Raw genomic sequence first — 10,826 nt, 5'->3', positions numbered from 1 at the left:
ATATAAAATTTCTCATATACACATCACCAAAGTCAAGGCGTGATACACATTTCTTGCATGTGTATCTCCATTTAATTTTTATTTTATTTTTTTAAAAAAATTCTTTTTTTACTCAAATTACCCATTTGTTTAATGCATATTAGTGATATACAATTTAAAAATACGTATTAAATCACTATTTTTGACCAATTTTTTTAAAAATGATATTCTTATCACAAACCCTGTAAATGGTATTTTTGTCATCTTTCCTTAGGCTTCCTGTGTATTCACAAGACTCCTAAAATCTGGGTATTAAAGACAAAGAAAGAATGTATAAATCATATTTTGTACAACACAATCGTCTAAAAAATTGTGAACTGATTGTATATTAAAAATTTGCAATACCACTAAGCCAAGGTCAGGCTGTTGAACTTATATTGACATTAGACGCACTTAGATTGAACCTATATTAAAAATTGTGAAGTGTTCATTGTGCAGAAGTTTCTATGCCTGGGCATATTAGCTTTAAAAAAATTCATCCACAATGACTCCCAGGAAATTTGAAGCACCCTCCATAACTGAAAGAGAATAGAAGCATCATTCACTTTAACATCTTAAGACCTAGACCTCTACAGAACGTCAACAATAAATTCAAGGGATTTTATGGCGGCATTTTTCTGCATTTGCCTGCCCATAAAAATCGCAACAATGTACTTTGAGAATCTCAAGCACAGGATTTGGAAGGAACAAAATAGAAGCCTAGTAGATTTGCATTGCAAACAATACAGATTTTATTAGAAGAAGACGACTAGCATAACATAGATAATAGCATGTCCAAAAAGAAATTCTTTCACATGTCTTGTTAACCAGCACCATACAATCAGACTTCGTCAGCCTCGAAGCGTTAAGTGGCAGACTGAGAAATGTGCGGTAACTCACCCCATTGAAAACCTGATTCCTCCAAAATTGTATGAAAGGGCTCCCACTGAAACATTAGCAAAGAAACAGGCTGATTTAATAGGATTCCCTTTCAGACCCGAGTACAAGGAAAAATCTGAGACACATGAAAGCATGCTTCGCATTGAGTCTAGATTTCCATCGCAAAACATAAGAACATCATCAGCAAGAAGATTACATGATTGAGCTTAATACAGTTCGCCTTTGGATGATATTTAAATGAAGGATTTGAAGCCAGCAGCATATTCATCATACGAGTAAAAACATCCACAACTTACAACTATAACAAATAAATAAGGGGACAGAGGGTCACCTTAATACAGGCAGCTAACCAATTGAAGAACTCTGAAGGGAACCCCACATCTGTAAAAGATCCATCAGAAATGACCAGCTTAAGCTGTCCAAAGCTTTATGAATATCCAACTTCATAGTACATCTCGGTGTACCACTATCAACAGGATAATTTCTGCAAAAATCTCGTGTCAATAAAGATGTTATCCCCTATTGTACGACCTGATATGAATGCATTGTGCTCTGGAGAGATTAAAGAACTCGTTACAACCTTATAACGAGAAGATAACATTTTCGAAATACATTTTTAAGCCACATTGCAACATGAAATAGGACGGAAATCAGTTACACGAAACGGATTTGCAACTTTGGGAATCAGAGCAATAGCAGTAGAGTTAACTTGCCTAGGCATGTGAATTTTCTCAAAGAAATGAGGAATTGCTCTAGAGAAATCCTTACCCGTAATCGACCAAGTACTTAAGAAAAATTCAGGAGAGAAACCATCCGGTCCTGGACTTTTCCCTTTGCCCATAGTCTTAAGAGTGGCTAGGACATCCACCTCATAGAAAGAGCATTGCAACAGTTTTTTTTGGATTTCAGAGAGCATTGGCAGATCTAAATCATTAGGAATTGGCTGCACTGTAGTTTCTAAATCGAACAATGATTTAAAGTACTCCACAAAACAACAATAAATGTCACGGTACTGTTGTAATACAGCCCCAGAATCATCTTAAATAGCAAGGAAGTTATTCATGTTCAAATCTACATTTATACTTGTAAAAAAAAAGAAATTAGAATTATTGTCAACTTTATCAAGCCACTGAAACCTTGATTTCTGCTTTATGAAACCTTCTTCAGGGTTTAAAGCTTTCACGTATTCGAATTTTAAGGAAATTTCAGTAGAGCATTGCAGCGATGTAGGAGGAACTGACATCGTGTTTTGAAAGTCTACCAATGCTTGTCTTGTTTCTTTAACCTTAGAAGGAAGATAACCGATTCTCAGATTTAAACTCTTCAAAGCTACTTTGACATTCTTTATCTCAGATTTTAGACAAAACCAAGGATCTCCACTAGAAGTAATCGACCAAGCTTCTTCAACCACGTTTAAAAATTCAGGATGTTCCTTGACATGATTAAATATCTGAAGCGGCTTCTTTAAATGTAATCAAGGGAGACCCAGGTGCACACGAACTGGGGAGTGATCAAAAAGACCTCGAGACGGAAATGAAGCCAATGATAAGCTGAATTACTGCAACCACATATGATCAACAAGAGGTCTATCAAGTTTTCGGCGAATAAGGTCAACTTGATTAGAGTTCCACCAGGTAAAGATATTACCAAACCCCCTAATATCGGCGACACCTATGTTGTCCACCACATCTTTAAATTCTTCAAAACGAGAATTCCAAGTTTTAGAACCATCTAATGATTCCTCCATGTTCAGAATAGAGTAAAATCACTATAAATTATCTACGGGACAGTGCTGAGACTGTTAAAATTGAATAATTTATTCCAGAGAAGAGGACGATGCACCTCTTCATTAAAAGCATAAACAAAAGACACCAAAAAGGTAGATTGGGAAGATGATTTCGTGACAGAATAGGTCATTATTTGAGCAGCTGACTTGATTATACTACCATTACAAAATTTTAGATTCCAACCAATCCAAATACGTCGATTGTGGGGGTCCAAGTTATTGAAAAGCCAAGACCAGTAAAGTGCTAAAGATGTGGAGATAGAAATGGCATTATTCTCCTTCACCCGCGTTTCTAGTAAAGCAATAAAGCTAAGATCATACTTATCAAAAAGTCCTTAACATTGGCTTCTTTTGAATTCAAGCCACTTATGTTACAGGAACAAAATTCCATAGAAAATTAAGGGGGTGTGGGGGCATTCCCCCCTTCATCAAAATTGAAGTAATCCAGTCCTCTGAGTAAGAACGCAAATCATGGCCTATTATAAAATAACCACGTACCTTTTGCCAGAATAGCATTTTTAGATGCTAAATCTGCAAAACGAAATATAAACGAAGTTTGAGATTCTTGAGATACTTTCACCAATCCACCGCTGAGCCTTCACTAAAAGGAAGAGTTCCTCTAGCAAAAATAATGATAACACAAAGCTTGAGAATATCATTTCCTAACTTTAGAGCCTCATCATCTGGAAGTTTAACCACATCCTGACCCGGTACATATGATGACTTGTACATATATTCTGTAAGATAGTTTTGGGACTTGACAGTTCTCTTCTTTAATATATATTTACTTCCTTTGTAAACCAATCACATTTAACTGTAAATGAATTTGTAAAATGACAGTTAGTTACAGTGTTTAATTACTAATATTAATCACATCACTGCAACATTTTAAGAAATCTAAGAAAATGAAAGAGTATAAAAATAACTAGAAACAACATAAGGATGAAGATGTGAGGAGAATACTCGACTATATCAGTGTGTTTCTATACATTACAGCATATGAATGCTTTATTTTCCTTTCGTATCTCTTTTAGTGGAAAGTAATTGGGGAAGATTACATTGTTTCATTCCTATTGTTAAAAGTGTGGCTCTAATGTTGCAAAAAATGAGAAATGTATTTATATATATATAGAACAGAGAGAGTATTACTAATAAGACGCAATAACTATAAATAGTGAACTGTCAACATGAGATAGTGCTTGTTAAGAAGCTGCTTAAGGCTATTCTGCATGAAATCAAAAATTTTGCAGTGTACTTAGTAGCGTCTAACATGAGTTCTTTACTAATTATTAATACAACATCTACTCTGTTTCACACAATTTGGAGTCTCTTCCAAATCCCACAGTTCAATCCATATGCAGTAAAACTGTAAAACTAAACCTCCATGAGTCAAGTAACAGAGCTACAACCACTAAAAGAACCTATCTTGCTGGGAACAAAATCCAAATAAATAGTTGACAACAAAAAGCTCCCCGAATATAAGACAATTCGAAATTCACTACCCTTCATGAAAGGTGTCCATTTCTCCGCATGTAATCGTATCAAAGTTGCACAAAGTTGTCAACAACGGATAAATATCTAAGCATCAAATCTGGTGAAAGAAAAAATTGAGCACTATTGCCCAAGCGATATAAGAATACATTAGCTGACTCACTTTTCTTACCATAGCTATTTAAGCATACCCTACGTAGTATTGCGTTAAAGAAAAGGGAAAAAGGAATTATAATCTACTGTGCATCCTAAATTTAACATAACAGAGTACATCAAGAGTTTAAACAAGAAAAGAAAATATAAATTAGTCCTTTAGTGCAAAAAGATAATCAAGCATACTGCAATTAAATCACGCAAACTGTACAAAACAATGTTGGAAATATAGAACACATGCAACTTCTTACCTAAATCACATTACACGAGACTCGTGAACATGTAACTATATAATGAATATCTTACCATTAACGGCAGATGCAAGCTCCTTGCTTTTAAAACAGCACTGCCATGACCAACTTAAGCCAGCCTTCTTCTTTAATTTCTAGAGGGTATTCAAATTGGTCAGAGGCTCTTCTAGCACTTTCAGTATTATACAACTGTCACAAAAATAGACATTTCCAGAAGTATAAAGAATTTAGTGTTAGTTTGGGAAAGATAAAGTAACCAGGACCACCTAACTTTTGACCAGCATATTCAGAAAGTTGAATTGCATGTTGGGAAAAGTGGAGTTTCTGAAGATCTTTATCCTGCCAAGGCAAAAGAGAAATACATCTAGGCGAGGTAAGCCAGTTGAACTGAAGCCAGATTATTGAAAGAAATTAACAAAAAAAATTAGAACAGCTAACACTTGGTTATTGTCAACGACAACTTGACCATCCAGGGTCATGCACCCCACCAGAACTACTTCTACAAGTAAAAGAAATTTCATACCTTTTTTTATGATGAGCATATCTTAGACCAATACCATATTCTAATGAACTGGATCTAACTTGGGCTGTTCAGGATAAAGAAAATTATTGTGCTCTCATTTGGCACTTTAGCAGTGGAAAAGGACAATATACTTTACTGACGAACTTCGTATCTTAAATAATAGTGCAGTTCATTAGGTTGCGGAGCTATATAGTGAAATGAAGAGAAAGAAAAGAGCTGAGAACCAATTAGCACTATAGAGATTTGGTACATCATAGCTACAAAAAATTCGTTCAGTCACCACTCTATGCAAATATCTACATGTAACAAACGAGAAATATATTATTAGATTAACATTAGTAAACAAATGGTATAATGGCCAGACGGTGGCTGGGATAATCATCAAATTTCTGAAGATACCATCTATGTGTTTCTGCCGCTGCCAGTGAAAGATTTGCCACCTGCAATTGAAATTACTTTGTAAAACATAAAAACACATTTTTAGGTTTATTAAATTATCAAATATAAAATTATGTTTTCGATTAATTAAAAAGGAATGAAAACGATTACCACAAATGCAAAGAGTAACCAGATTGTAAAATCCGTGCATCCACTAGCAACCAGAAGACCACCATATATAACCTAGATCGCATAATGTTTGGTACAAAAGGGTAAGGGGAGAGAATGGAATTTCATTTAGATCCCTATAAATTTGTATTGGACAATTGAAATATATAAGTACACATAGTGAGAAAAAGACATGTTATACAAGTCCAAAGAGAGTTGGTGAAGGCACATATGCAATAAGAACTCACAATTTCTGCCAGGTAGTGAGGAGATGAAACATAATTAAACCAATCACCTTCAGGAACTACATAGGCTTCAGCCTGTGTTTTATTCTCTCGCAACATGCCCTACAATAACTAAAAGATTGAGCTTACGAATTACCGAAATATATGAGAAGACAAGTGCAGAAAACAGTCTAATTTGACCATAAGATAACATGCATGACAAACAAGATATGAAATTATTCCACTACGTATAGTCAATCCAAGTAACTTGTTTGCTTTTCCATAGTTTAATGGTAATGCAAAATGCATACAGGGTGTTCCTTTAATGAAAGTTGAGCACTTGGAAAGGAAATGAACATAAAAAATGACATGATATTTAATCAAGAGGAGTGTCAGCTAAAACTTACAAGGATTGCATGACATCGTCGTTGGTGAACCCAGCCCCAAGAAAAGAGACCCGCACCAATCCATGTATACCATCTCTGTCTAATAAGAGGAATTATAATTCCCCATTCATTGAATTTGGTGCTTGGCATCTGATTTTTTCCTTTGACAATGAACTCCTCGATCCAGTTTGTTGCAAACTTGAAAACTTCAGGTGAAGTACAGCAAAGAGACAGAGGAGCAGCCGTATAAAAGCTAATGTGAAAAAAAATCACAAATATCAGCAATACATATATGTCATTCAAGTTAAGTATATTTAGAAGGTGCATGAAAAATCGTGATAGTACTCGTCGAAGGTATAGCAAATGTACACTGAAACCTTTTGTTGGAAACATAACAGATGAATCAAATATCTTAATTTCAGGTCTATCCAATATCTTAATTCAGGTCTACTGACTTACTGGCCCGGTAATTAAAAACCAGGCATTCACGCATGAAATTAATAAACTACATAGGTAAATTTGTCAGCCTTCAAAAATTAAAGTAAAATAATGCAACTTTCCGATGAAGCAGGGAAAGATTGCAACTGGCATATACAAGTATACAACAAATAAAAGTTTTATGATATTGTACCATTTATATTGCTCATCTCAACACAAATAATGTACTACAGAAAAAATTTGACTTGTGTCTTTATTAACTTAAATGGTTACTCACACCTAACTGAAATTGGTTGTTTGGAGTAAATTTTTCAAAATATAAGAATCATGCTATGGAGAAAAAGGCAAAATCTCCCTTGCTCTAGAGTTAAATATCTTAAATCATAAAGTTAAATAAAACTTAACAAGTACAAAAATCGTACAAGAATTAAATAAGATGTTATTGAATAATCGGAGAACTTACAATAGGCCTGTGAGATAACCAAAAATGTGCATCCTAGCTGACGGACTATACTTAAAAATGAATATAGTCTCAAAAAGGCGTCGCAGGACTTGAGCATCCATTAGCAAAAGAAGAAACACAGATTGCCAGACCTTAGATTGTAGGTTTGTTGATCTTAACTGATTTGCATAGCACCAAGTCACCACGAGCAGAAGTGTTGTCCACACAACAGCGACGACATAAAAGTGACCGAAGAATTTCTGTGGAACAGTGAATCTCTACAATATCCAGGTTATCGTATCAAAAACTTATCGATTTATTAAGAAAAATTATATACACCAAATAACTTAAGAAGGATGCAGGAAATTATGCGAAGAAATTCCTTAATAGTAAAAGCCTAATTACGAAGACCTGATATCTCCCTATCTAATACTCATAGCCCTGAAAATTTCCACTCATTTTTAATATTATCAAGCTAAACCAGGAACTTCTCATTTTTACCCGAAGTGGAACCTCCCCCCCCCCCCACCAAAAAAACAAGTGGGGGTTACAGTCTTTTAGACAAACATAAATTTGATGATATAAAATTGGGTCATCAAGATTCAGTATTTCCTTATTCAATTAATCTAAAGATTCGATAGTTTTTTACTCAACTAATCCAAAGTATCTTCTTTTTCCACATAGACATGAAGTCATGAACATAGTTTAGTTTTGTCAAGGTCAACAAAGAGGTCAACTTGGAGTCACTATCAGTAGTAACTAACTATAGCAACAATAGTAAAAAATTCTACCAAATAAACAACCTTAAAGAACACAAATGTGGCTATTGCGTGAGCCTCTAGGGTTTACCCAGTGCGCACCCGAAGGGTAACGGCTGCGGGTTACCTACGATAAAAAAAACACAAATGTGAATACATACATATGAATACACACTTACAGTAGATGAAGATTGCATAATTTTGCCTCTATGAGCAAACCCAGAAATAATTTGACAAAAAGAATGGAGTGAAAATGAAGGAATCAAGGCAATGAGAATTGGGAAAATCCCAGCCATCCATGCCAATCTCAATAAACCAGAACGCAGACCCAACTCCGTCAAATTATTTACCTCAATCATCACAAAGCAAGCACACTCGTATACTATGACATATATAGATTTCCTCTGTACTGAGTTTAATATATTTTTACTACCTTCAAGCACGAATGTTAATACAAGTTGATTTCAAACAGAACATTATAGCTCACCCTTTATTAGAGTCGTTGAACAGACCATGTATATGGAGTAGCACTATAACTGTAGAATTGGTTATTAAAATCGATCGATGTTATTTTTTATCACACATGGATATTTTAAAACATTATCTAATAATAATAACAATAATATATAAAATGAATAAATAATTTAATATTTAAGATTGAATAATAGAGTCAATAATATAATAAGAATTACATGAATATTAACGTTATACCTACCACTATGCTGATCAATGACAACAAGCATCTCCACTGATTTACCTCAGACAACTAACAATCAACACCTCTATCTAAGTTATATAATCTACAACTAAAAAACTCGAAAATTAGTGAACTATACGGCTAAAATGCTAAGAAATTGTAAAAACATTTATATCTTCTCCCCATAACCACCACCAAATGATCAAATCAACATCAATCTCAGTAAAACCAAACCATATACTAAACAGATATCCATATATGTATGTATAGATTTTATATCTAAAAAAGTTACCAAATCAGTCTTTTTTTCAAATTAGTGGCTGATTCAACACCCAGACTTGTGATTATGGATTATATAATTGTGTCAAAGGTTATTGTATATGTTACATGGCAGACTTCATTTACCAAAACAAATTCTAAAACACGAAAAACCCAAAATCTAAAATCATAGAAAACCCAAAATCATGCTAATTAAATTATCACAAGAACAGTTCATTTATCACCCAAAATCAAAAACCCGAAAAACCCAACTGACAATAAACCCAAACAGATGATATAACATTAAATTCTTCAAGATTCAATAATTGCTTATTCAAATTTCAACTAGTATCCCAAACATACACAAAAACAGCTTGTTTTGTTTTGCCAAATATGTAGCAAATAAAAAGCAACCCATAATAAAACACAAAAATGTATATAGATACAAATACTTACAGTAGATGAAGATTGCATAATCTTGCCTCTCTGAGCATACCCAGAAATGATTTGACGAAAAGAATGGAGTGAAGATGATGGTATCATGGCAATGAGAATTGGGAAAATCCCAGCCGCCCATCCCAATCTTAAAAACCCAGAAAGCGTACCCATCTCCGCCAATTTATTCACCTCGATCATCACGACTGAGAGTCCTCAAGAAATGAACTCAGATGGCATATATGTTTCCAATTTTTGTAAGTACAGTATATATTGAATTGAGAGTCCAGTATGGCTGGCTAGTCCGCTATCATTTAAAAATAGTATTTTATTCATATTTTAGATTTTTATAAATAGAATATATATATATATATATATTTTAATTAATATGTTAATAATTGATGTATAATCTTTTTAAAATTTCTTACAGGTTTGGATTGGTTCGATAAATATAGTCATCCATAGTAGGTTAACTAAAATTATAGATAAGAGGTGGGTATGGTTGGAGTGTGAATCTTTGAATAAATTGACTATATTATTTTTTATTTTTGGTATGTCAACTCAGTTTTTAGATAAGCTCTTCATTGTTGGAAATGCTCTAATAAAGAGTACATATAAAATGTGGATTTTATACAACTCAATGTTTTTTTTGTAATTTATACCCAATATTCGTGATATTTTTTATAAAAAATATGTTTCACTAATTGTTGTTGATATTAGTTATGTTATTAAATTCTTGTAACTAGCTTTATAACTCATGCAATAAACCGTCATACTCTAGATTGTGCTAATTGAAACTGTTTTCGCCGTAATTATTGCCGATATATTTATGTTGTTACCTAATGAATAAATAATTCATTTTTTTATGCATATAAGCACAAGTGATTGAGATATGTTTGGAATGGTGCATTCGCAGAAAGTAATAAATTATGTTAGTATATATTTCTTGACGCTTCATAATTAAACGGTATTTATAATATGTTAATATTTAGAAAGTAAAATAAATACACGTGATTATGTGTGTCTGATGTATATAAATCACTCTTAATATAAAATAATTATTAATTTATTTTTTAACTATTTAATGTGCTTATGTGTTAGAAATGTGATTGATGAGTTAGACTATATGCAATTGACATCAGTACTGTAAGTTTACTCACTGGATGACATATGATATTCTCCGTCCCAATAACTTTCTATATTGGGATGTTCCAACAGATTGTTAACATTTTCTAAAATAGCATGTCATCTTTATAATGGATCCAAAATTTACCTCTGTTTTCTTAATTTTTCTTCAACATTTTTTTTTAATCTTTGTGTCTAACAACGATGTTAACAACATATAAGACGGTGGAGGTATATGATATATGTCATGGAATGATTAATAGAGAAGTATAAATGGTACATATTTGTATAAATAGTTTATTTTATTTATTTCATTGAATTTAATATCATATTTTACAATTTCATTATATTGGAGGACGAAGTTAGGTTGATGACAAATAAGAATGTACCAGTAT

At 33.2% G+C, this 10,826-nt stretch overlaps 1 protein-coding gene across 7 annotated transcripts; it reads right to left on the bottom strand.

The window, feature by feature from the left end:
- Nucleotides 1-536: 536 nt before the first annotated feature.
- LOC141660973 (polyprenal reductase 2-like) lies at nucleotides 537-9,602 on the bottom strand. Of its 7 annotated transcripts, none has more exons than XM_074467974.1 (10): nucleotides 9,328-9,602; nucleotides 7,180-7,436; nucleotides 6,300-6,531; nucleotides 5,917-6,015; nucleotides 5,672-5,743; nucleotides 5,522-5,562; nucleotides 4,655-5,418; nucleotides 1,687-3,518; nucleotides 1,250-1,402; nucleotides 537-964 (listed from the first exon to the last, which is right to left on the bottom strand). In XM_074467974.1, coding segments are annotated over exons 1-7 (882 nt in total). In that variant the 5' UTR covers nucleotides 9,508-9,602; the 3' UTR covers nucleotides 537-964; nucleotides 1,250-1,402; nucleotides 1,687-3,518; nucleotides 4,655-5,417. The 7 variants fall into 7 exon arrangements, with proteins under 7 accessions (XP_074324075.1, XP_074324064.1, XP_074324067.1 ...); XM_074467963.1 differs by having other exon boundaries at nucleotides 1,687-2,616; nucleotides 3,203-3,518; nucleotides 4,655-5,562; nucleotides 9,328-9,600; XM_074467966.1 differs by having other exon boundaries at nucleotides 1,687-2,476; nucleotides 3,203-3,518; nucleotides 4,655-5,562; nucleotides 9,328-9,600.
- Between the last annotated feature and the right edge of the window lie 1,224 nt (nucleotides 9,603-10,826).

Source organism: Apium graveolens, chromosome 1, assembly GCF_009905375.1.
Source record: "Apium graveolens cultivar Ventura chromosome 1, ASM990537v1, whole genome shotgun sequence".
Classification (NCBI taxonomy): domain Eukaryota; kingdom Viridiplantae; phylum Streptophyta; class Magnoliopsida; order Apiales; family Apiaceae; genus Apium; species Apium graveolens.
The sequence above is the reverse complement of the archived record's forward strand: the minus strand, read 5'-3'. Positions and strand labels throughout refer to the sequence as shown.